The sequence below is a fragment of the Macaca thibetana genome, chromosome 16, assembly GCF_024542745.1.
Source record: "Macaca thibetana thibetana isolate TM-01 chromosome 16, ASM2454274v1, whole genome shotgun sequence".
Classification (NCBI taxonomy): Eukaryota; Metazoa; Chordata; class Mammalia; order Primates; family Cercopithecidae; genus Macaca; species Macaca thibetana.
In genome coordinates this window covers 2,434,793-2,461,729 of record NC_065593.1, presented here as the reverse complement: position 1 = coordinate 2,461,729, position 26,937 = coordinate 2,434,793, and the positions used below count along the sequence as shown (strand labels likewise).

Here is a 26,937-nt window from a genome sequence, read left to right as displayed (position 1 = left end):
TGGACATCTCAGCATTATGAATATGAATATATTAATATCTTCATGGCACGATAGTAAAAAATTAGAAACAACCGGAATATCCATCAACTAATGAATGAGTAAACAAAATGTGGTCCATCTATACAATGGAATATTATTTAGCCATAAAAAGTAATAGAATACTGGGTGCATAATGCAACATGGATGAACCTTGAAAACACTGAACCTGCTGGGCGTGGTGGCTCAAGCCTGTAATCTCAGCACTTTGGGAGGCTGAGGCAGGTGGATCACGAGGTCAGGAGATCGAAACCATCCTGGCTAACACAGTGAAACCCTGTCTCTACTAAAAATACAAAAAAATTAGCCAGGGGTGGTGGCGGTTGCCTGTAGTCCCAGCTACTCGGGAGGCTGAGGCAGGAGAATGGCATGAACCCGGGAGGCGGAGGTTGCAGTGAGCTGAGATCGTGCCACTGCACTCCAACCTGGGCAACAGAGCAAGACTCTGTCTCAAAAAAAAAGAAAAAAAGAAAAGACTGAACCTTTCACGTAAGAGAAAGAAGCCAGACACAAAAGTTCATATATTATATGGTTTCATTTATATGAAATGTCCAGAGTAGGCAAATCTATAGAGAGTAGATTTATCATTGCCAGGGGCTGGGGGTGAGGACATGGGTAGTGACCACTAATGGATATGGGGCTTATTTTTGGAGTGTTGAAAATGTTTTAGAATAATAGTGAAATAGTGATGATTGCACAACATTGTGAATGTACTAAAAAAAACCCCGCTGAGTTGTATACTTTAAGATGGTGAATTTAATGCTATGTGAATTATATCTCAATAGAAACAAAACAAAAAATCCCCCCATATGCCATAGCAGTAATACCTGATTTTATATATGTTACTGAAAGTGAGTATTTGAATTTAAAAGTAAATTGATATGAAGAAAAATAGGAAGCAAACAGTAGAGCAGCTTTTTTTTTTTTTTTTTAAGACTGAGTTCCACTCTGTCGCCCAGGCTGGAGTGCAGTGGCGCAGTCTCGGCTCACTACAACCTCCGCCTCCCGGATTCAAGCGATTCTCCTGCCTTAGCCTCCTGAGTAGCTGGGATTACAGGCGCGCACTACCATGCCTGGCTAATTTTTGTATTTTTAGTAGAGACGGGGTTTCACCATGTTGGTCAGGCTGGTCTCAAACTCCTGACCTCGTGATCCGCCCACCTCAGCCTCCCAAAGTGCTGGGATTACAGGCATGAGCCACCGTGCCCGACTGAGAAGCTTTTATAGTAAGAATTGAATGAATGGACTAATTCCCGGGACAGTGCTTGCACATAGTGGGTGCTCTGTGTTAGTCATTGTTACTATTGGGAGGAGCTGGCAAAAATTTTGAAGGTGGACAACCCAAGTTGGCAAGTGCAGATTTCTTGTGTGCCTAGTGAGGCCCTGTTGGTGCAGCCTCAGCCTGCTGCAGCCTCTGCGTTCCCAGCTACCTTAGTGGCAGACATCTCCCGCTGAGAGCTCTCACTCTGCCCGCAGAGGCCTCCTCTTCCATACTCAGGCACTCATCCCTCTCATTCTTCATTGCAGTGCCCTTGATGGCCCCCAGTTTTGTCCTCGTCTTCTCAGGAGCTGCCTGGAGCACCCAGTTTGGAGTCGTTTTATTGCTCCCCCAGTCCAGACAGGATGCCACATCTGTGCTTGTCCAGATCCCCTGTGGCTGCTGGCATGGGGATCTGGACACACAGTGAGTGTGTGAAAAGTACTTGTCAAACCGGTGTCAACTAAACTATGAATACATCTTTTTTTTTGAGGCAGAGTCTTGCTCTGTTGTCCATGTTGAAGTGGCATGATCATGGCTCACTGCAGCCTCAAACTCCTGGGCTCAAGCGATCCTCCATCTCCTTCTCCCACTCCCAGAAGTGTTGGGATTATAGGCATGAACCACCACACCTGGCCTTAATACATCTTTGTGATGACAAAACGATGTTATAAATCAGGCAAAAATATTTTAAAAATGTATTGCAGAGAGAATTTGTATATCCTGTGAATGAGCTGTTCTAGGAACAGACTCTAGAAAAACTGGCCCATGTATCCCAGGAGACATGCACGGCTATAGAAGCACTTTTCACAGTAGCAAAAATCTGGAAATAACTCAGATGTCCATGGACAGAAACACGGGTAAGCACATTGTTCAGTATTGGCATGATCACATGGCACACAGTGGTGACAGTGGGTGAGTGGCAGCTAGCTGTGCATAGCAATAGAGAGAACTTCAGAAGCAGTATAGAATGCCACAGGCAGCCTGGGGAAGACGGCATACTGTTCAGTTTTACTAGTGTGCAATACAGTTATGTTTTTTTTTAAAAGTGAGGGACTGAAAACCCAGTACCAGGGCTGTTTGCCTTGGGGGTCAAGGAGGTGGGGAGAGGGAAGTGAGGAGGGGCCAGGTGGCTGGACATGGTGGTCATGTTCCAGGCCTTGAGGGAGCTGTGGAGTCATGGGGACTCATTTTGTTTGTCCTCACATGTGGTTTGCACATATTCTCTTATATATACCTAATGTTACCTAATAAAACATTTAAGAAGACAGAGGAACAACAAGAAAACATTAGGGCTGGCTCATGCCTTTTGTGGGGTAGACTCTGACATGTAAGAGTTAGGAAGGAACATTTCCTCCTAATGTATCCAGTCAGTGTTGCACAGTAAATAAAACACTGGGAATGTCTCCAGCAGAGGAGGAAAGAGGGAAGTAGTATTTTTACTCTGCACCAAAAAAGGAAGTTTACCTTTCAACATGAAGAGACTTTTTTTCCTGATTGGTATTTCAGATGACAACAGCTATTTCAAAGGAACAGTGCAGGTTTCTCAGGGTGTTAAAGTCAGTGTGACTGATTTAGTAGAAGACACTGTTAATAGCCAAAGAGGCATCATTTCTTAAGGATGTGAGTTCTGAAGAACACGTTTTTAAGAATAGTTTTAGAGTCTCTGTGTTGTTATTTTGGACCTCGACCCTGACTGACTCCATTTTATTGCCAGTGTGTAGAACTTTCCACATTTCAAGGTAAAAGTTTGTTTGAATAGCGTTAAAGCCTCTTCCTTTTTGCTGACTGCACTGAAGGGAGCTGGGAATGTCAGGTTCTATCCTGGCTTAGCACTGAACCGCTCTGGGTCCTGGCATCTGCACGTGGTTGACTTCCAAGGCCCTTCTAGCTGTAGCATCTTTGCTCCTGCTTGCTTGACTTGGTGAGAGGCTGGGGAAAGAATCTCTTATGGCTCACAGAACGTGAGGTCGGAAAACAGTTGTTTCCATGCCATCTTTTGGCCTCAAACATCTAGACAAGAGGTACCTTTCTAGGCCTGCAGATTCAGCAGAGGAAAGTTCCTTGTTCTCACGATTTTGAGCACTGAATTTGTCTAAAGCTACAAAGAATGAGAATAGGGATGAAGAGGATGGGATCAGAAGTCAGAGTCTGAGAGCAAATCCTAGTCACACCAGTTGCTGGTAGTGCGGCCTTGGGTCAGTTACTTAGCCTCTCTTTACCTTACTTTCCTCCTCTGTAAGATATGAATAAGAAGAATCACTCCTCCATAGGACTGTTACGAAGATTCAATCAGTGGACACATGTGACCTGCTAATTAGTATTCACCAGCCTCTGCTTAGAGAGCCTCTTCTGTTTCTTACTGCTGTTTTAATTCTGTCCTGTTACTAGTATCAGAGAGCACATCTGAAACTTTGCTTGGAAATGCCAGCTGTAGAGGAGAAGAACAAGCAAGATTGGTGATGGTTTTAAACAGGTTGTGTGTATAGTCTGGAGAGAGATGCTTGTAGTAGACAATGCCACCCACTCCTCTGGTAGGTGATTCCCACCCAGTGTGTTCTCATAGGGATACTTCTGTGGGCTTTCATCTGCTGCCGAGCTGTCCTCAGTAACCTGCTGAGAAACATCCCTGTAGACATATGCACCTTGGCGGGACATAGGAAAGGAGGCAGGTATTTGGATACCTCTTATTTGCCAGTCCTACTCTTACCAACCCTCACAGCCAGGCTGAGCAGCACCTGTTACCTCCATTTGAGAGGTGTGGAAACAGAGGCTCAGGAAAGCTCAGCTTGCCTCAGACCATGCAGCTGGAAAGGCAGGACATAATCCCTGTGGCCGGAGTGAGAACCACATATTTCAGCCCTAGGCTGCTGCCCAGGCTCCTGGTGTTGCTCCTGAGTCCAGCTGTAAGAGGCATCCAGTGGATTCTCAGGCCCTGTGGTGCCTGGGCTTCGGCAGGTGCTGGTTCATGTGGAGCATGTGTTAAGCACTGGTAGGGCTGTTCCTGTTCCCAGGCAGTTTATTGTTAGGCAGACAATACAGCAGCTGCCCTTTAACTCAAGAGATGGAGACCAAAAGGGAAACAGGAACTGGGAGAACAGCCTCAAGGTGTGAACTCTGGCAGTCTCTGAGTGGCGAGATAATGGGTATCTTTAACAGTGTTCTTATTTTTTGCTTGTGTGTCACATGGAAGGTGTTTGTTGAGGGTTCAGTGTGTGCCAGGCACTGTTCTAGACAGTGGCAAAGAGGCAGGCTGGGCCCTGCTCTCAGAGGGGTGGTGTGGGGGCAGGAGAGAAACAGATAAAACAGGCATGTAAGAAATGTCAGAGAGAGGAGGAGCCCTGTTCCAGAAGACAGCTGGTGACATTGATAGAGAGTGCCTGATGGGTTCTGAGGAGGCCATGCGATCTGAGTGACAAGGAGCCAGTCTAGTGACAGATAGAGGAAGGATGCTAGGTGGGGGAAATGGCAGGTGGGTAGAGTGCAAGGCAGGAGCCGGTTCCGGTCATAGGGAAAGTGATTGGAAACGAGAGTGCAGCATGTGAGTGACACATAAAGAGTTAACCCCTCAGGGCCCACCTCTGGGATGCAGGGGCTCATCCTTTGAGCTTCAGCTGAGGTGAGCCTGCTCTTGTGGTCTCTTAAGACCCTGGCTCACCACCCATCCCACAGTACTGCTCAGATGAGGCTCAGCGGACATCAACCATCACTGCTACCAGTCTCTGCAAGTAACTACCTCCGACATCTGCCTTGTTCCTCCCAAGCTGCTGTGGGAAGTCAGATGTGACCTCCTGGAGGCACAGATGGGAGGGCAGAGGTGAGCAAACCACTTGTTTTTCTTGCATCTGTGGTCTTGCACTTGTACATGCACAGTGTAAAAATACTTGTTCTTTGGCCAGCCTCTGGAGCTCTCTTTGAGAAAATACGTTATGTCACTACTGTGCCTGAAACCAGAAGTCAGCAGGCCCTGCCTGAGGGGATCCACTGCCCCTCCTTCCACACTCTTGCAGGCTCCTCGCGAGATGGCTACAGCCTAGCAGTTAGCACCACCACATCCACCAGCCAGGTCTAAATTAAGCACGAGATCATGGGAATGTAGATTTTCCCATGCAGCTCTGCATGTTTTTCAGATGTCTCAAGCTGGAAAATTATACTGATCAAATGGTAATTCATAGCTCGGCCTGTCCTGTGCGGTGGGGGTGAGTAGCCATTAAAGGCTCCCGTTTGCTGTGTCCAGTCTCCGGTTGACTTCGTCGTCTCCCATCAGCCAGTATTTTCTCTAGCAGAGCCACAGTGTGTTAGAAACGGGGAATCTCTGCCTAAGGATCACAGCGGCCATCCTCAGAGGAGGGAAGGGTTCTGAAGGCTGCTTTTCACATTTCTAAAGCCTGAAGGGAAGTGCTACTTTTTTGCCCACCATGAAGCCCCACAGGCTAACAAAAACATCTGCTGCTTGGCTGTGGCTGGGATTCACTCCCTCAGTTGGTGACCTGTGGCTGGGCTGATCGGAAGCTTGGGTTTCTCATAACACCATGGAGATGGCAAGGAATTGAATCACTGGTCAGAATGGGGGCCTTTGGGACTGAAGGGTTTGGAGTAAGCATCTGGTTTTAGAAGCAAGGACCCTGGGTACTGGCTTCTTGGTGCCACAGAGCGGTCACAGCATTGACCCTGGTCCCTGGATTCCCATCTCCTCTCTCTGCCACATCACGTTATTTGCATTTTGGCATGATTTTTAAAAGAATGCTGTTCATAATTTGGTCATTTGTAAGACTGCTTTGAGGAATGGGAGAGGTAGGGGAGCATTCAAGAATTCTCATATGCCTTTATGAAGTGTTGCTGCCTGCCCTTTGTGCAGTCACAGTGTTTGATCCTGTACACTGAGGGGGAGGTGCAGCTCCTTGCCATACCCCTGTTTTCCTGTATTGGCAGGAACAGCCAAAACCAGGTCTCCAGACCCCATCTTTTCTTCACGCAGTCTTTAGAAAGACTGCATTTCCCCACCTGCCTGTGCAGTCTGCACTCACAAGCTGCTCCTCCCAGAGACTAAATAGTAGGGGCATGTTGATAACAAATTAAATCCCTTGTGTATGTTTTGATACTTGACTTCTGCTTTTAGAAAATTAAGTACAGGGCCGGGTGCGGTGGCTCAAGCCTGTAATCCCAGCACTTTGGGAGGCCGAGACGGGCGGATTACAAGGTCAGGAGATCGAGACCATCCTGGCTAACACGGTGAAACCCCGTCTCTACTAAAAAATACAAAAACCTAGCCGGGCGAGGTGGCGGACGTCTGTAGTCCCAGCTACTTGTGAGGCTGAGGCAGGAGAATGGCCTGAACCCGGGAGGCGGAGCTTGCAGTGAGCTGAGATCCGGCCACTGCACTCCAGTCTGGGCGACAAAGCGAGACTCTGTCTCAACAACAACAAAAAAAAAAAAAAAAAAAAAAAGAAAATTAAGTACATATCAAGTTCTAGGAGGCCAAGTGACATTTAATTTGAGCTCTGCTGTATCTGTTTCAGTGACTCTCAGATCCTGGGAGAAGCTGCCTAGGTGACTTCCTGAGGGTAGACCTCCTACTCCCCGGGAGGGTGGCGTGGACCAGCTTAGGGGTTGGTTCTTCCTATGCAGTCAGCCCTTCCTGGCTCCCTCCTGGCAGCAGGTTAACTGACACCTGCAGGGATCTTTCTTCCTTAGAAGAAAGTGCCAGGGGAGACAAGTAAGCACATGGGCAGTTTACCTTTTCCTGGTCTACCATCTAGAAGTCAAGTCTGAAATGTTTGTTTTTCTTCAAAATTCTTTAAGTATATGAGTATAAAGGTTTTTTTAGCCCACTTTTTGGAGACTGATAAATTTTTTATTAAAAAAAACACTTCATTTTATAGACAGGGTCTTGCTAGGTTGCCTAGGCTAGATTTGAACTCCTGGGCTCAAGTGATCCTCCTGCCTCAGCCTTCTGAGTAGCTGGGTCTACAAGAGTGTAGCACCCTGCCCAGCTGATATAAAATTTGATTTCTCTAACCAACAGGAAGCCACCTTCAGTTAGTGAAGATGATGAAGATGATGTCTTACTGTTTTTCTGGTATGAGGGAAATAAAGGATTTTTTTCTTTTCATTTTTCTACGGGATGAGCAACAGTTATTAGACTTTAAGTTATTGTTAGCATGGCTGAAACGGAGTTATAATAGTCTTTTCTCTTTTGGCTGAAATGATGACTGTTGAAAAGAATGTGGCACTGTCCATATTGTCCTAACTGGCCTGTTGTCTTCCGGAGAGCGCGTGTGGTTTGGTTAAGTGATCTGTGGTCTCAGCTACCCCAACTGGGCCTCCTTGTAATGATCGTTGTACCCTTTTGTCCGGTAGGAAGATGGAGATGTATCCTCACTCATGGACTGTACCTCAGGAAAGATAAAGCCAGTGAATTGAGGATTGTGGAGTATTGCACACGTTCAAGTGTCCTGCAGTGGTCACCATGACACTGACTTCAGCATGCCTAGAAATCACCATGGGGGCTTGTTAAGAGAGTGGCAGCCCCTCAGCTCTGCCCACAGAATGACTGGGTTTTTGAACAGACTCCCAGGAAGTTCTGATATATCTGGTTGATGGACCACACTGATGGAACACTGTGGGAAAGGTGGGGTGTACCCCTTTCCCAAGCATTCTCTGTCATCTGCTTTTAAAAAAATAAAGTACATGTAGAAACATAGGAGGCTGCCAGACATACATAGGTGGAGCTGCCATCTGAAGTGAAGATGTTCAGGTCAATTAATTCACCCATATTTATTGATTGGGACTGGGTTTTCTTTTTTTTTTTTTTTTTTTTTGAGATGGAGTCTCGCTCTGCCCGCCCAGGCTGGAGTTCAGTGGCGTGATCTCGGCTCACTGCAAGCTCCTCCTCCTGGGTTCACGCCATTCTCCTGCCTCAGTCTCCCGAGTAGCTGGGACTACAGGCGCCCGCCACCACGCCTGGCTAATTTTTTTGTGTTTTTAGTAGAGACGGGGTTTCACCGTGTTAGCCAAGATGGTCTCGATCTCCTGACCTCGTGATCCGCCCGCCTCGGCCTCCCAAAGTGCTGGGATTACAGGCGTGAGCCACCGCGCCTGGCCTGGGACTGGGTTTTCACAATGTTGATTGACCTGTGATCGTTAGGTTTGGGGAGGGCAGTGGAGAGACAGCTCCCTGACAGCCGAGCTTGATCTTCAGTGATGGCTGGTGAAAAGCCACTCCCCATAGTTTCCTTAGGGACTTGATACAGACCCCAACTGAAAGGTGAGCATCTTTCTGTCAGCACACGATCAGCCACACCTTGGTGGCACAGAGGCACGGGGTACAGAGATGTGTGCCTTCACCACAGACCCACCTGTGCTGTTTGGAACTGCGAAAAGCCTCTGTCTCTCATGGTAGGGAACTCTAGATTTGCAAAGAATTTCCCCACCCAGCTCCTCAAGCCGTTGGAGCACATTTTTATGGAATACTTCTTACCTCCTGGGTCATAACCCTAGCCTTGGAATTTTTTTTTTCCAGTTTTGTTCTGTTTGCTGTTTTGTTTAGTTTCTTTCCAGTCTCTACTCTGATTTGAATTCTGTGTTTTCAACTATGCCAGAAATTTTTCCCCCAGCTTGTCCCCTGCATGTATGATGATCCAGCTGTTATTTTATCATTCCTATCATGAGTCACTCTCAAAAAAGAGCAGATGATCCCAGACGTTGGTTGGGGGTGCCTCATTCACAGGGAGTGCCGAGCCCTCCTGGGAAGGATGCGGTTCTTCCTTGGTTGGTCTGGGGCTGTGGGTCACCTGTGGCTGGGGAGAGCCTGGCTGATGTCTTTGCACTCCTACTTGAGGCCCTATTGGAGGTTCAGGGAGGGGCCTATGCTCTGTCCTTTTGTTGTTTGGCTGTTGCTGCCTTTCTACCTCTGGTTCTCTCAGGTGCTTCGTGCACAGGGTTTGCAGTTGGAGGTGTCAAAAGCACACATTGCTGTAGGTTACAGCATGAGAATTCCAGGGGATAAATGGCTTCATGCACAGGTAGACCTAGAGGTGCAGACCACATGCTGTTATGTCTTGTGCCTTCTCCTGTCCTGGCTTCTTGCTTTCTTCTATGGCTACTTCAATCATAGGTAAACTCTGACTCTGCCCCTGGGGTGTGTTCCAGCAGCTTAGCAACCCTGCTGGTTTCCCAGAAGTTTTAGGAACCATCCTGAGGGGTCTACAAGTGGTCCAGTCTAGATTCTTAACATATCACTGATCTAGCTACTGGGTGGGGGAAACTGTGGGGCTTTAATTGGCTTGATCTCAGTCCTGGGCCTATTCCTGGCCAGTTTCGCAAGGATGACTGAAGTACTCTTTCCAAGAAGAGGAGGATTATGGTTGTTGCATAGGCAAAATCAACGATTCAGTTTTCAGAATGGAAATAAAATATTTGGTTTAAAGAACTTTACCTAGTTCTGGGGACTAACTGTAGAAAAATGAGTATTCCCTTTCATATTGAGTAGATACGGCTTTTAATGTGGAGGCTCTGAAGCTCCCAGGGCATTTCAGAAGGCCTGACAATTTCTGCATTGCTCACGGTGCTACTTCCCCAAGCCACCTCAAGCATTTAGTTTCTTGGCTGTTTTTTTTTTTTTTTTTTTGAGACGGAGTCTTGCTCTGTTGCCCAGGCTGGAGTGCAGTGGCGTGATCTCGGCTCACTGCAAGCTCCGCCTCCCGGTTTCACGCCATTCTCCTGCATCAGCTTCCTGAGTAGCTGGGACTACAGGCGGCCGCCACCGCGCCCGGCTAATTTTTTGTATTATTAGTAGAGACAGGGTTTCACCGTGGTCTCGATCTCCTGACCTTGTGATCCACCCACCTCAGCCTCCCAAAGTGCTGGGATTACAGGCGTGAGCCACTGCGCCCGGCCTAGTTTCTTGGCTGTTTGTTGGAATTTTATTGACTCTGTGTGGTTAACAATTGTTATCTAACGTGCATCCGCACCCTTATTTCTTAGTAAAATGAATTATTAATTAATATAATTTCAAAACAAGTTTTTAGGGCTAGGGCTGGAGTGAGGAAGGTGTGGCTGGTGTGGTGGTGACCAGGAGCGTCTGCCTGGTCATCTCATCCCACGAATAAAGTGGCCTATTCTGTGGGCCTGCTCAGCCTGTTTTTTTGTTTGTTTTGAGACAAAGTTGCTCTGTCACCCAGGCTGGAGTGCAGTGGCATTATCATGGTCCACTGTAGCCTCCGTCTCCTGGGCTTAAGCAATTCTCCCATCTCAGTCTCCTAAGTAGCTGGGACTGCAGACGTGCGCCCCCATGCCCAGCTAATTAAAAAAAAATTTTTTTTTTTTAAATTTTTTTTTTTTTTTTTGAGACGGAGTCTCGCTCTGTCACCCAGGCTGGAGTGCAGTGGCCGGATCTCAGCTCACAGCAAGCTCCGCCTCCTGGGTTTACACCATTCTCCTGCCTCAGCCTTCCGAGTAGCTGGGACTACAGGCGCCCGCCACCTCGCCCGGCTAGTTTTTTGTATTTTTTAGTAGAGACGGGGTTTCACCGTATTAGCCAGGATGGTCTCGATTTCCTGACCTCGTGATCCGCCCGTCTTGGCCTCCCAAAGTGCTGGGATTACAGGCTTGAGCCACCGTGCCCGGCCTTTTTTTTAATTTTTGTAGAGATGAGGTCTCACCATGTTGTCCAGGCTGGTCTTGAACTCCTGGGCTCAAGGGATCCTCCTGCCTTGGCCTCCCAAAGTGCTGGGATTATAGGCGTGAGCCACTCCACCTGGCCCTATCCCTGTGACAGCTCTCTTGGAAGGCACAGAAAGGTTTGTTTGCCTTGAATAATGAATCCCACTTTACATCTTGCTGTCTTCATTCAAAAATATTTAAAGTTTTGACAGAATTGTATAAGTTCATGTACTTCATTTATCAGTTAGCATCAAATAGTTCTAGGTAATACCTGATATGATGATAGAACTGGATTTCTAAAGGCATATGTAGTTACTGAGGATCCTTTCAGTTGTCAGTATGTAATTTATGAGAATAAGTTTTTGTTTTGTTTTGTTTTGTTTTTTGCTGTATTGAGTCTAAACTTTTAACAGAGTTTAATGTTGTTTTTCCTTGTTTTGACAACCCTCCCACCTCCACCTCTAACATCCATATCTGGCCTGGAGGTTCTTAAGAAGTGATTGTGAGCTAATCACACACTTCCTCAGGTTTGAGTGAGGATCCCAGAAGGTAACAAATGATCCTGTTTTAGTTGCATTTGCATGTGCATTAGTTCAGTCTCAACAAGCTGGAAACAAGAAAATTGGAAAATTGAGAAGGAAAGTTTGGAAAGTGGAGCGTGCAAACTGTGCGAAAAAGAGTGAGAACAAATCAAAACTCAGATTCTAGAAACAATAGAATGTGGCCAGGCGCGGTTGGCTCACGCCTGTCATCTCAGCACTTTGGGAGGCCGAGACAGGTGGATCACTTGAGGTCAGGAGTTCAAGGCCAGCCTGGCCAACATGGTGAAACCCTGTCTCTACTAAAAACACAAAACTTAGCTGGGTGTGGTGGCAGGCACCTATAATCCCAGCTACTTGGGTGGCTGGGGCACCAGGATTACATCAACCTGAGAGGCAGAGGTTGCAGTGAGCCGAGATTGCGCCACTGCACTCCAGCCTGGGCAACAGGGCGAAACTCTGTCTCAAAAAAAAAAAAAAAAAAGAGACATAAATAACAGGTTGTGCTGTGGAGGGTGGTATATGATGTTTGGAGCTTGGAGCTTGCTCCTGGGATGGACTCATGGCAGATGTTTGCTGGGAGATGTTTAAATGTTTACAGCCAATCCTGTGGTTGAGGGGAAACAGTGAAAAATGGGGACCTGAGGTATCCAAGGCCAAGTGTGGCAAAGTAATGGAAGTCCAGATGTTCAGCTGGAATAGCTAGAGCTTTGTGCCCACTGGCACTGCTAGAGTCCTGCCTCATGGCCCACGCATCATGGACTGTCTTATGGTTGGAATCATTAGTTTCGGCCTCCAAAGTCTTGCTTAGGTGAGGTACGTAGCCCAGTTGGCCTGGAAAATGAAAAGCCTCGGCTGGGCACAGTGGCTCACGCCTGTAATCCCAGCACTCTGGGAGGCTGAGGCGGGCAGGTCATGAGGTCAGGAGATTGAGACCATCCTGGCTAACATGGTAAAACCCCGTCTCAACTAAAAATACAAAAAATCAGCTGGGTATGGTGGTGGGCGCCTGTAGTCCCAGCTACAGGCTGAGACAGGAGAATGGTGTGGACCAGAGAGGCGGAGCTTGCAGTGAGTCGAGATTGCGCCTCTGCACTCCAGCCTGGGCGACAGAGCAAGACTATCTCAAAAAAAAAAAAAAAAAAAAAAAAAAAAAAGCCTCCAGTGACTTTTCTCCTAGTGAGAATTATTTATTTGTTTGTTTATTTATTTATATTTTTTAGAGACGGGATCTCGCCATGTTGCCCAGGTTGGTCTTGAACTCCTGAGCTCAAGCGATCTGCCTGCTTCGGCTTCCCAAAGTGCTGGGATTACAGACATGAGCCACCACACCTGGCCCTTGTGAGGTGTATTAGTCTGTTTTCACACTGCTAATAAAGACATACCCGAGACTGGGAAGAAAAGGAGGTTTAATTGGACTTATAGTTCCACATGGTTGAGGAGGCCTCAGAATCATGGCAGGAGGTGAAAGACACTTCTTACCTGGCAGCAGCAAGAGAAAAATGAGGAAGAAGCAAAAGTGGAAACCCCTGATAAACCCATCAGATCTTGTGAGACTTATTTGCTATCACAGGAATAGCATGGAGAAGACTGGTCCCCATAATTCAGTTACTTCCCCTGGGTCCCTTCCACAACACATGGGAATTCTGGGAGACACAATTCAAGTTGAGATTTGGGTGGGGACTCAGCCAAACCATATCATGAAGATTTCTTTTTGTTTTTCTCTTTTGAGGCAGAGTCTTGCTCTGTCACCCAGGCTGGAGCGCAGTGGCGCCATCTCAGCTCACTACAACCTCTGCCTCCTGGGTTCAAGTGATTCTCATGCCTCAGCCACCCAAGTAGCTGGGATTCCAGGTGTGCACCACCACACCTGGCTAATTTTTGTATTTTTAGTAAAAACAGGATTTTGCCATGTTGGCCAGGCTGTTGCTGAACTCCTGGCCTCAAGTGATCCTCCCGCATCGGCTTCCCAAAGTGCTGGGATTACAGGCGTGAGCCGCCGCGCCAGGCCCTAGTGAGGATTTCTTAGCTCCATACCTCTCACTTCTCACCATCCGCCTGTGCTGAAAGCTGTTCCTGTCTATCAGCTTTAAGAAAATAACAGGCAGCCACACAAATTATATAGGCCTTATTTTGTTTTTTTGACTATAACTAGTATTTTATTATTTTATTAGCTTTTTCATTTGTCTTGAAGTTTAAGTATTTCAGAGACCATCAACAGATGTCCTTGCAAGTTAGTCTGTTAGAGAAAACCCCTGCCTTGGTCAACAGCCCCTGTTTGGAGTTCCTTTCCCAGCTTGTGTCTGGGAGGGCAGCGACACTTCGGCCCTTGCTCACAGGAATCACTGCCTTTTCTTTGCTGCCAAAGGTCTAGGAGGCTCATTGGGAGCCCTGACTGGGCCTCACAGCATCCCTGGGAACTGGGCCCAGCTGGAGGTCCTCCGCTTCCACCTACAAAGTCACCAGATAGGGGAGGGCAGCAGAGCCCAGGGCATTGTTTCTCACTTAGGAAAGTGTTCTTTTTTTTTTTCCTTAGGACATTCTCAACCATTTGATACCATTTTACTGGGAAGGATGTGGCGGAAGTCCTCTTTTTTTTCTTTCTTTTTCTTTTTTTTTGAGACAGGATCTCACTCTGTTGCCCAGGCTGGAGTGCAGCGGTATGCTCTTGGCTCACTACAACCTCCGCCTCTCAGGCTCAAGCAGTTCTTGTGCCTCAGCCTCCTGAGTGAGCTGGGATTACAGATGTGTATCACCACAGGGTATCGCCACATTGCCCAGGCTGGTCTTGAACTCCTGAGCTCAGGCAGTCTGCCTGCCTGGGCCTCCCAAAGTGCTAGGATTACAGGTGTGAGCCACCATGCCCAGCCAAAGTCTTCGTCAGTGGTGAATCCTAGCTCTGCCCACTTCTCTGAGAAGCTGAAGAGTCATACCTGCTCTACATCAAATGGAACAACAAATAGAAGGGCCTGGTGGTCCCTGGCACATTGTAAGGCTCCTGAATATTAAGTACCTCTGATCATTACTACTACTACTGATTTTGACACATATTTGCCCTTTAAGCTGGGAAATATTCATTAAAAATTAAAATGTTCTTTTTTTTTTTCTTTTTTTTTTTTTTTTTTTTTTTTTGAGACGGAGTCTCGCTCTGTCTCCCAGGCTGGAGTGCAGTGGCTGGCAAGCTCCGCCTCCCGAGTTTACGCCATTCTCCTGCCTCAGCCTCCCGAGTATCTGGGACTACAGGCACCCGCCACCTCGCCCGGCTAGTTTTTTGTATTTTTTAGTAGAGACGGGGTTTCACCGTGTTAGCCAGGATGGTCTCGATCTCCTGACCTCGTGATCCACCCGTCTCGGCCTCCCAAAGTGCTGGGATTACAGGCTTGAGCCACCGCGCCCGGCCCTTTTGTTTTTTTCTTTGTGAGGCCCGTTGTATCTTTGCCAGCAGCAAATGTTGCATCATGAATGAAAAACCTAATTACGTCAAATGTGCAGGCCACCGTGAAAAAGTTTTTATCCCTGGTCCTTTCACAGCCTTTGCAGAATATGCCTGGTTTTAGCTGAAGCCCTGTTCTGTGACTTCAGATAGAGTCAGATTCCTTGACATATTTGAGGGTGGAGAGAAGGTCTCCTTGGCCAGAGCAGATGTATGGGTTATTACCAGTGTGAAATTTTACGACCTGCCCCCTTATTGTGTGTGGAAGATCATACAAAGTGCTTTTTCCTATTTTCTCATTTAACACTAAACAGCAATCAGTACAGAAGACTTCTGTAACTTTCTCCCCACGTAACAAGCAAGCAGTCAGTTTTGTAGGACACCAGCTAGGTATCCTTCAGTTCTACTCTGATATTTACTTGGAGGTAGCTTCGGGTCCCACAAGACCACTCCCTCCTTCCCAGCAGTGCAAGTCCAGGCCTCTGGAACTTCTGACCAACCAGCTTCAAGTTGAGACCCCTTCTTTGGGTTCAGTTAATTCGGTAGAGTGGCTCACATAACTCAGGGAAATAGACTTGTATTTACCTATTTATTATAAAGGATATTAGAAAGGATACAGATGAAGAGATGCATAGGCCAGGTGGAGGAGAAGGATGCAGAGCTTCCATGCCATACCTCGGTGTCACCCTTTAGGAACCTTCATGTGTTCAGCCATCCAGAAGCTTCCTGAGCCTGTCCTTATGTCTTTTTATGGAGGCTTCATTATGGAGACATGATTGACTAAATGATTGGCCATTGGTGATAATCTTCAGTCCCTCTCCCCTTCCTGGGAGTGATCTTGCCTTGGTCTTTCTGGTGACCAGCCCCATCCTGAAGTTGCCTAGGGACTGCCAGCCCTCAGTCAATCATTCACATGCAAAAAGACATCACTGTGGAGATTCTGAGGATTTTAGGTTTGGAATCCCTGCCAAGTGACAGGGATGAGAAGACCAAGTACATATTTCACAATAGCAAACCCTCCTTTTTGTGTGATTGTGATGAGTAGTCATTGCATTTCCTGTGGCTTTTCCTTGCTTCTGCCACCTTTTGTTTACTTGTTTTTTTTTTTTTTTTTTTTATGTGCCCCTTACCCATCTGAGGCTTTAGATGAGGAAGGTAGGAGCTACCTGTTGTTTCTGTGGCAGAAACATCTTGAGAGTAAAGACCACCACAGGAGGAAAGGGAGGTGCAGGTTCTGGGCCTGGAGTGACCTTAGTCAGCTGACCGTGTGATTCCAGGCCTCAGGTTCCTCACTTGTATAGTGGGAAAAATCCTTCCCCTGAGGGTTTGCGGGGACAGCCAAGCAGGTGGTCAGGATGGTGGGTGGAGCGCCTTGCTTCCTATCCGGGCCCCAGCTGTCCTAATCTACCTGGGGCAATCCCTGGAGACTTCTAGGGACTCAGTTTTCCCATTTTATAGGTAAGGAACTTTCATCCCCTGCCAGACTGTGGCCTTCTTGAGGGCAGGGACTCTGTTTTTAACCTGTAACATTTATTTATTTAACAGTGTTCGTTTCTGTGTTGGGCACAGTGCTAAGTGCTGGGTGCTCGCTGGTGATGAGGCAGATGAAGGTTACCAAACTTGTGAACAGGAGCCTCATGTCACAGACGTGGACCTCACTGTAGCCTGGTAAGTGAGTGTTATCTGGAGAAAGAGAGGGGATAGATGATGTGTTTGGTTGGAGCGAGTTAAAGGCTAGCCAGGGGTCTCAGTTTTCTTTGTGAATGAGGGGCTGGGCTATAACCAGATTAGTTTTCAGGCTGTATTAGCTTGGGCCAGATGCTGGAGGCTTCTGAAAGCCAAGTGGAGGTCTTTATCCTTTTTCTAGAAGAGCTGTTAGGAATCTTTATAAATTCTTGAGCAGGGAAGGTCAGGCGAAAAGTGATTGTCAAGGAGAATTTTCTGGACATTTGGAAGCACAATGGACCAAAGCAGTTTTGAAGGTATTGACAGGCATTTTTGAGTTAAGATAGACCTGAAATTAGTCTCTTTCTTGTCATAATGTGTATTTTTTTTTTAATTTAAATAAACTTAAAAAAAAATAGAGATGGGGGTATTGCTGTTTTGACCAGGCTAGCCTCAAGTAATCCTCCCATTTCAGTTTCGCAAAGTGCTGGGATTACAGGTGTGAGCCACCATATCTGGTCTCACACGTAATTTTAAATCTGCCAAGATCAGCTTCCCCCAGCATTTCCGATTCTTCCCCAACTGACTTTTGCCAGGCAGTGAAAAGACAACCCATAAAATAGCCATTCCAGTGGAAGTGTTTTGAAAATAGAGCAATAGTCATGATGTTTACTTCCTTTCTCCTAAAGGCTTAAACTTGAGTGTAAATTTTATTCATTGTTAACTGGTAATATTGATTTTATCTTGGGTTCATCCTGAGGAGGCTGGGTATGTCCACTCAGCTCCCCAGTTTTACCCAGTACCTGCTGCTGGACCAGTCTCCCACCCTCACAGGGGGCTTACGTCGCAGTGGAGTGGGTTTTCTCTTTCTCTAGGTCATGGCTTCCAGCTTTTCGAATCTGACGCTCCAAAGGAGGAAATGACCATTCAGGGATCTTACTGCAGCTTGATTACGGAAACTGAACCTTCATAGGGTGCGCACTTACCAAGGACAGGAAAGTTTCTCTCTTTGAAGGGCTTTAAACTTGTAACAAAGAAAATAAAAATGACGACTTCGTCTATCAGACGGCAGATGAAAAACATTGTGAACAATTACTCGGAGGCAGAAATCAAAGTCCGGGAAGCCACCTCCAATGACCCGTGGGGCCCATCCAGTTCTCTGATGACCGAGATCGCCGACCTGACCTACAATGTGGTGGCCTTCTCGGAGATCATGAGCATGGTGTGGAAGCGGCTCAATGACCATGGCAAGAACTGGCGGCATGTGTACAAGGCGCTGACCCTGCTGGACTACCTCATCAAGACAGGCTCCGAACGCGTGGCCCAGCAGTGCCGTGAGAACATCTTCGCCATCCAGACCCTGAAGGACTTCCAGTACATTGACCGAGATGGCAAGGACCAGGGCATCAATGTGCGTGAGAAGTCAAAGCAACTGGTGGCCCTCCTCAAGGATGAGGAACGGCTGAAGGCTGAGAGGGCCCAGGCTCTCAAAACCAAAGAGCGCATGGCCCAGGTTGCCACTGGCATGGGCAGCAACCAGATCACCTTTGGGCGAGGCTCCAGCCAGCCCAACCTCTCCACCAGCCACTCGGAGCAGGAGTATGGCAAGGCTGGGGGTTCCCCGGCCTCCTACCATGGCTGTGAGTAATGGAAGTGCTTCTCACCCTTTGCCAGAGCAGCAACAATGGGTGACAGGTGGGGTGGGTGTCCCTGGGCTTAGGGAGTGATGACCACTGCAGAGCTTGAACCTGTCCTGAGTACCCAGCTTTTGGTGGCCCAGGCAAATTGTTCTTGGTCTGGATTGAGTTTTGGTTATAAAGGGACTTTTATTTTAGTCCCTTGGCTGCTCTGGTTCAGGGGTCTCTAACACCCTTTGCTGCTCTGTGGGTCTCATTCTGTACATCTGGGCAGAAGGTGGGCAGAGGCAGGTCTTTTCTGCTTCCTTGTCAGAATGGGTCTGGCAGCAAAGAGGGTTGTCCTGCTGCACATACAATGGGGAGTTGACTCTGGTAGCCAGGAGGAAACAAATGCTCTTTCTTGATAATCTTGTTTCTTTAATCTCATATTAAATGTTTTTCTACCGACTGAGCTGCAGGTTTCTTGAATGGCTCAGTATTATTCTACTTCAGCAAAAAACTTGTACAGGTTGCTAGTGTGAACAAGGCCTCCCTTCCAAACATGCAAATGAGAGTTCCTGGTGATTTGGTTGCATGGCTGGGTCTGCATTGAGTGGGGCCGGTCTAGTTCTAGTTTTGCATGTTGGATTAATACGGGTCTTTGTCCTATGGTCAGAAGAGGTTTCAGGGAACAGAGTGGAGTTCAGGGCCTGATGGAAGCTGGTCTCTTTGAGCCACATTGGCGTCCTGGTGGTTCATTGGAAGTGGTCCCCCCGCAAGTGTTTCTCCATTTTCACAGTGCTGTGCCAGCCACAGTGTGGACCCCACACTCAAAGAGACAGGTGGCCCTAGTGGCCTTTGGGGGACAGGGTGAGGATGGAGGTGGGGGTTGTAGAAATTATATCTTCTGGCTGCTGAAACAAAAGTGCAGATCCCTAGTAACGCTATGTCAGCATAGCAGAAAACTTTTTTTTAGAGGAAGTTGTTTGTAGTTTGACGGACCTCAGTCAACCCTTGCTTAGTCAGTGTTCTGTTACCAGACCATTTACTAACATTTCCTGCTTTTGCAGGTTTCGATTTGACATTGTACTGCCACCACTAGCATTTTGAGAAATGTGTTAAATGAGAGATTTGCATATTAAAGTCAGATTTCCTGCTTCTAGGAATTCTGAATTATTACCGAGCTCGGAGCAGGTTAACATATTCGTGTCCCATATGTAGTTGTCATTTTTCCTTCTTAGTTTGAACTGCTTTGCTTAAGCAAAAGTTGTGACCTTGGTTAAACCTCTTGAAAACAATTTAACCTTAATCTCCAGAAGCCTCAACGTAGGGTTAAGTTGCACCAAAAAAATGAAGATTGTCTTTTAAGAAGTGAAATTGTTTTATTTCTCTCAAGGACCCTCTCACAAACCCCCAGAGAGGCTCCCTGTGGCTTGAATTGGTCCCAAACTGTCTTGACTTCCTCTGTTCCTATGGCTGTGACTGTGGCTTTGATGCAGGCCAAGGGGAGCTGCCATTCTTTTTATGTGTTTTTCACAGTCATTATTCTCAAGAATCCAGAGGATGCTAAGCAAGGAGCTGAAACAGCTTCATGTTCCATGAACAATTTGTGGAACATTGCAGATGCAGGGGTGGGACAGTGGGGGTGTAGGAACCTGGTTTGATCCACCCCTCCTCCTCATACTGAGTCCAGGGCCTGTAGCCATAGGTCCTGCTGGGCTAAATGATACTGCCACAGTTCCAGCTCTGATGTTTTTGGTTCCCTCAGACCTTACGCTTGAGCTGCATGTTCAGGGTCAGAATGTGGTCAGCGGGCTTTTCACAGCTTCCACCGCAGTGGGCTGCGGGGTTGACCCCGAGCAACCTTGGCCTGCACCTCCTGCAGGGGCTGCTGCGCACCCTCTAATGGCGTGTCTCTCTCTGTGTGTGTGTGTGTGTGTCCCTGCCCCACAGCGCCTGAGGCCTCGCTGTGCCCCCAGCACCGCACAGGGGCCCCGCTGGGTCAGAGTGAGGAGCTGCAGCCACTGAGCCAGCGCCACCCCTTCCTGCCGCACCTGGGGCTAGCCTCCCGCCCAAATGGTGACTGGTCCCAGCCCTGCCTCACTTGTGACCGCGCAGCCCGAGGTGGGACGGCGGTTTGCTTTTTTCCTTACTAGAAATGCTGGGCAGCTTGCTGGGGGTGTGCTTGCCATGCCAGTACAGCCAACTCTCTCCCTGTCTCCTCTGGGCCTGGCAATTTGGCCTCCAGCAGGCCCAGGAGCCCTTTCTTCCCCTCTCCTGGGAGCTTGTGGCCTGGTTGTGCTCCCTTCCCAGGATCACATGTCACTTGCTGGAAGTTCTGTCAAAGGTTTAGCAGGGAGCTGTTCTTTGGGTAAGGCATGGGGTGATGGCCCATGCTCTCCCCATGCTCCCATTCCCTGACAAACTGGAGGGGGTTCTGCTACCTGTCTGGCCCACCCATGGTGGTGGGTCAGACACCTTGGCTTGTTGGACCGGAAATGTGTGATTTAAACCTCACAACGCCAGACCAATGTAAGATCCTCACTGGATGGTCATTGGAAGCCATCATCCTTAATGCAGTAATGTATGCCTTGCCCTGAATAAAATGGGATTTTTTTTTGCTTCCCAATTAACTGCTTTTCTTCCTGAAATCCCCGTTACCATGGAAAACAGAGAGTTAGCTGTACTGTCAATTCTAGGTCATGGTGTTTGAAGATACCTAATTCAATGGGTAACTAAAAATGGGGCTTCTCTTTCTACTAATTAATAATGCATCCTGATCAGAGCCCTACAACTGTAGCAGGTTAAACTGAAAACAGATTTTCACTGTTGCCTACAAGAAAATGCTCTCAGTCTAATCTACCTTCGGTCCCAAGTGGGGTCTCTGCTACAGAGAAGAAAGCTGTCTGTTCTCTTCTACTCTTCTTATAAGAAGGGGCACGACAGAGAGCTTTTGTGCGACTTCCCTGATAAGGTGGCCAGCCTTTATTCAGCCCTGGAAACAGTTACTGTTCATTCATGCCTCATTAATATTACAGCTTGTTTGACTTGGGTATTTGTGTGATAACTATATTTAACTCTAGGATATTTCCCTTCATGCCCCTGTTTTCCCCTAACAGTTTATACAGGATTTTGGCTTCTTCTAAACTGACATTAGAAAATGTAAGGAAGGCCAGCTCTGCACTGTAAAGAATGTAAATGATAAAACCATGCGTTAAAGGGTCACCCAGAGGCATTGGAGTTACATGCCCATTTCACCCCACCCGGACAGTCAGGGGCTGCTGTTCTCAGCAGGTCCCGCAGAACCCTCCATGGAGTTCCCTTTTTGTTTTTCCTGTATTCTACCCATTTGGTAACTGACAAGGTCTGTTTTGAGCCTTGGTGGCGAATTCTGTGTTCCCCTGGCCCTCTAGCTCTCCTGCTGGCAAACTGGCTTTCCTGGCGTGTTAAATACGGCCTGGCGGGCCTGCAGGCTAGCCGTTGCCCCCTGCTGCAGCTGTCTCTGGCCCTGCCTCTGCACCTTTGCCTGTGCCATTCAGTTCTCTCTGCTTGGATATCGCTCCTACCACCTGCCCCCTGTTCCTCCAACCTGACAAGTTGCTTAAGGTATCCACCCCATGTGGATTTCTCTTGTCCTTGAGCCCTGATAGGAGTTGAAGATAAAAATGAGTATTTTTTTCTTCGAAGATTTCTCATGCCCCAGATGAGTTTTGAGCAAGCAAGTGTTACATGGGTTGCATTTTCTTCCTTTAACTGTTGGGTGTGGCATCCTCTTCACATCTCACTCCCTCCCCGTCAGAGGGTAGGGGGCTGTCGGAGTGGGGGGCAAAGACCTTGGCCATGTTTCTTCTCTGTTCTTTCTTGATGCTTCACAAAGCGTTGAGTATAAGGTAAGTGCTTAATCTATGCACACCAGTGGATTTGTTTTGAGCACACCTTCTTGGAAATCGGCAGTGGAAAAGTCAGAATGATGCCAGCCATTCAGAAAACTGTCAGGTGAGATGCAGGCTGTGATTCAGGAGAGGTGTTTGTGAGGGGTACATTTGAGACCGCAGACCCCACAGAGGCAGAGGAGGCAGACTGCTCGGAAGCCCTCTTCACGTGAGAGCAGCCATAGCCAGGAAGGCCTCTTGTGTGACTGGCAATAATCTGAGGATGTTTGAGGAGAGCTTTCTTTCGTGTGCCATATTTCATCTCATTCTCCCTGTGCCCCTCCCTCTCTCTCACCTCCCACATAGATCTGTAGATCTGACCTTGGAAGTCTCTCGAATTGTCCATCGTGTTCCATGGCCTCAATTCAGTGCTTGCCTTCTGACCAATTTCCTGCTGTCAGCCTCTCCCAGTCTCACCCACCGTCCGTCTTTATAAAGGATGCCCTGGTCCTGAGTCTCAGAAAGCCCCTTTAGATGTCAGGCCCTGCCATCCCAGAACCTTTGACGTTGCAGACCTCAGTTGCTTCCACCAGCTGTGTCCCCTGCCCTCAGTCTGGGGGTCCTCCTGTTCCCACAGAAGCATTCCAGACCTTCCCAGGCCTGCTGACATCCGCCTGCAGGTGCAGCTCTGGGCTTTCCTTTTGAAGCCTGCCCTACCTGCCCTTTGCTCTGTATTTATTGAGTTCCCATGGGGCACCAGGCACTGAGCACAGAACAGAGCCCTCTACCCTCATGGAGCTTACATGGTAATGGGAAAGAAAAACACAATTTAAATTATTCAGCATGTTATGTAACGAGTGTTCTGGAAAACAGCAAGACAAAAAGTCCTGCTGAGTGTCTTTGGAGAGGTAAGGGAGGGTGGCTTGTAGTATGAATGGATCAAGCATTGAATGAGCATGGAGGTGAGCCTTGTGGAGGTTGGAAAGAGCCTTCCAGGCAGAAGGGCAGCTGTGCAAAGGCCCTGAAGTGGGAGTGTACTCAAGGTGTTTGAGAAAAGGCAGCCAGTGAGGTGGCGATGAGTGACTGAGCATGGCTGGTGCATGGGGGTGGAGCGTGGCAGAGGTGGGCCTGGAGGAGGTGTGGGGCAGGGCCTCTCAACTCTATCTGGCTGAGAGCATGCTTTGAATTCCTAGTCCATCCAGACGGGTACTTTTGTGTCCATGTTTAGATGTTGTGCCGATGTCATTGCCAGGAGCTTTTGAAACACTTTCACTGTGCTTACCTTGCAGACCATGCACTCAGTGGCCCGGTGCTGGGCCTTCTGGGTTTATGTCAGAAATTTTCTTGACTTTCACCCACAGCGAGGTAGGGGAACATGAGGGTTGGGAGGATCCCTTGGGCTGTGTGTGGGCAGGGTGGGAGCAGGGAGCTGGGTCAGGAGGCCACTGTCCCCATCCAGGTGGAAGATAGTAGGGGTCTGGACCCAGCAGGGCTGCAGAGGTCTGGGCAGTGGCTAGGTTCTGGGTATGGTTTTTTTTTGGTTGTTTTTTTTTGTTTTTTGAGACGGAGTCTCACATTGTCGCCCAGGCTGGAGTGCAGTGGCATGATCTCGGTTCACTGCCAGCTCCACCTCCCGGGTTCACGCTATTCTCCTGCCTCAGCCTCATGAGTAGCTGGGACTACAGGCGCCTGCCACCACGCCCGGCTAATTTTTTGTATTTTTAGTAGAGACGGGGTTTCACCGTGTTAACCAGGATGGTCTCGATCTCCTGACCTCATGATCTGCCTGCCTTAGCCTCCCAAAGTGCTGGGATTACAGGTGTGAGCCACTGCACCTGGCCGGTTCTTTTTTTTTGAGATAGAGTCTCGCTATGTCGCCCATGCTGAAGTGCAGTGGCACGATCTCGGCTCACTGCAAGCTCTGCCTCCTGGGTTCACGCCATTCTCCTGCCTCAGCCTCCTGAGTAGCTGGGACTACAGGTGCCCGCTGCCACGCCCAGCTAATGTTTTTGTATTTTTTTTTAATAGAGACGGAGTTTCATTGTGTTAGTCAGGATGGTCTCGATCTCCTGACCTCGTGAGCCACCGCACCTGGCCGGTTTCTGGGTATGTTTAAAAGATGACCCGACAGGCCTTGCTAGAGGACTGGGCAGAGTGAGAGGGGAGCTGAGGATGACTCTGAGGTCTGTGAGTGGAGCAGCTGGAGGCGGAGCTGCCGTCATCTGAAGTGAGGGCGGCTGTAGGTGCAGCAGGTTAGCAGAGGGGTTGAGTTCAGGACACAAAGAAGTGTCTCCTAGACACACAAGTGGAGGTGTCAAGAAGATCTGAGAAGTCTGGAGTTGGGGAGAGAATTCTGGGCTGCAGACATGCTTTGGGAGTTGTCAGGGCATGGACAGTGCTTATGACCGTCCGCTGTTCGGCCTCACCTGGTGCTCATGATTTTTTTTTTTTTTTTGAGATGGAGTCTCACTCTATTGGCCAGGCTGGAGTGAGTGCGGTGGTGTGATCTGGGCTCACTGCAACCTCTGCCTAGCTGGCTTCAAGCGATTCTCCTTCCTTAGCCACCTGGGTAGCTGGGATTACAGGCACATGCCACCGTGTCTGGCTAATTTTTGTGTTTTTAGTAGAGATGGGGTTTCATCATGTTGGCCAGGTCTCAAACCCCTGACCTCAAGTGATCTGACTAGCTCAGCCTCCCAAAGTTCTGGGATTACAGGCGTGAGCCACCACACCTAGCCTCTGGCGCTCATGTTTACTTCGTGGTCTTGTAATTTCTGACACACCAGCTGCCCTCCCGAGGCTGGGCCTCTTAAGGCTTACCCGTGTTGGCTACCCTCACATGATCCTTGCCTGTAGTCAGGGCTCAGGACTGTTGTGTTTGGGTAGAAGCTGCGCAGCCCAAATGAGGACCCTCAGGCCCAGGGAGTTGAGAGATTTGCCTAAGATCACACAGAGATGGCTGCTGGCCTGAACTGCAACTTGGTGGAGGTGAGCAGCCCACTTGTCACCCACCCCCAGGACTCTTTGAATCATTTCCTGTTCTGTTCTGCAGGACTGGCCACGGTGTCAAAAGGCTTTGGAGAAATTACAGAAGTTCTTGGGGTAGAGGGAACCCCTACATCAAAGGAAGGCAGATGGGGATGGGAAAAGCATTCCTGAGTCAAGGTGGAGGTCTGGAAAGAAAGATTGCTGCTGTCCTCTCACCGAGGACACTCTAAGGCCAGGGGCCAGATCTTTTGCCCTGGCTGGCCTTTGTTGAGGGCTGGTAAAGGAAGGAAGGATTGCCCACCTTGGTGTTCTCAGCCCCCTTGCTGAGCTCCGTGAAGTACAATCTGTGGAGCCAAAGCTACAGCTGTCTTGATGCTCCCTGAGCAAGTCCCGAGTTGCCTGGTACCTTGAAGTTCTTGGTGGGAGTTTAACTGCCCAGCATTCCTGTTCTTAAAAAAAAAAAAGAGGCCGGGCGCGGTGGCTCAAGCCTGTAATCCCAGCACTTTGGGAGGCCGAGACGGGCGGATCACTAGGTCAGGAGATTGAGACCATCCTGGCTAACATGGCGAAACCCCGTCTCTACTAAAAACACAAAAAATTAGCCGGGCGAGGTGGCGGCGCCTGTGGTCCCAGCTACTCGGGAGGCTGAGGCAGGAGAATGGCGGGAACCCGGGAGGCGGAGCTTGCAGTGAGCTGAGATCTGGCCACTGCACTCCAGCCTGGGTGACAGAGCGAGACTCCGTCTCAAAAAAAAAAAAAAAAAAAAAAAAAAAAAAAAAAAAAGAAAAAGGAAGGCAGACAGAATAGAAATCTTCATTGCCTTCTGATTCACTAAAGTGAATCAGAACCAACTTGGGTCCTGAAACCAGAGTAAGCAGTGGTGGGCTTTATACCAGGTGGGGGCTGCTGCCTGCAGCTGGGTCTTCTTGTCTCTCGTCATGGCCCCTCCTGTCTTGCTGACGCCGTTGGCCCTGGCTGTGGTATGCTTCAGGTTTGCTCCCAGAGAAATGGCAGGAATTCCTTTGGGTCACTGGTCCTCTGGTCCTCTGGTCTGAGAGCCCCTTGTGCTGAGGCTGCTCCTCTCACACCCCACCCAGCAAGGGTTTGCCAAGTGATTACTAGAGATTATGACCATTTAATGTATTTGCCCTGCTTCACTCTAGAAAGGATTTGAGTTGGCTTGTAAAACACATGCATTGCCACAGGATTAAATAGATACCAGAAGAAATTGGGGCAAAAGGAAAATAGAGGTGAGAAAGAAAAGCCAGGATTGCAGACAGTGGCTAGAGATGAATCCAAATTTGGTTTGGTACTGTGCAGCTCGGAAGGCCAGAGTGTCAAGCAGCCTGCCCGGGACTTCATGGAGCAGTGGCCATGATCATTGTCCTGTGGCATCACCCCAACAGCTGCTGCTGCTCTCCTCCAGGCCTTCGGGCCGTGCCTCCACTCTCTAGTGGCCTGGTAAGAATCTAAGGGGAAATAGGATTTCTCAGGGAGTAGAGTGGCAGGGCTATCCACGGTTATCAGCCATTCATTCTTAAACCCAGTAGGGACTTGGTAGAATTTGCAAGCTTTCTTGTGCGTTTCATGAGTATGTCCAGGAAGTCCCCAGGCACAGTGGGCCCTCAGAGGACTCTACGGAAGCTGTCTTCATAGCAAGGGAACCTCAGGGGTGAACCAGAGTTGTCATGGCCTCAGCCCTGCTTGCCCGACTCTGGGAGTAGAGCTGGAGTATGCACACACACAGACACATGTGCACTTACACCAGACATGTACACACATGAAGGAGAGTGTTTTGATAAGATGTAGGCATCTGAAAAGGGAGTCCTACACAGGTCTACTTCTGAAAACTCAAAGATGTGGGAAA

The 26,937-nt window shown here is 48.4% G+C and overlaps 1 protein-coding gene across 4 annotated transcripts in view; it reads left to right on the top strand.

Moving 5' to 3' along the window:
- EPN2 (epsin 2) overlaps positions 1 to 26,937 on the top strand; it is a 103,145-nt gene that overhangs the window by 30,940 nt on the left and 45,268 nt on the right. For 2 of the 4 annotated variants that reach the window (XM_050763889.1, XM_050763888.1), the window contains exons 2-4: positions 16,475 to 16,597; positions 17,470 to 18,234; positions 20,164 to 20,334. The exons of 1 other annotated variant lie outside the window; for it this stretch is intronic. In XM_050763889.1, the coding sequence (XP_050619846.1) occupies positions 17,640 to 18,234; positions 20,164 to 20,334 (766 nt within the window). In that variant the 5' untranslated portion in view covers positions 16,475 to 16,597; positions 17,470 to 17,639. The remainder of the gene's footprint in view (positions 1 to 16,474; positions 16,598 to 17,469; positions 18,235 to 20,163; positions 20,335 to 26,937) is intronic. One more of the 4 variants, XM_050763890.1, reaches the window with a different exon arrangement.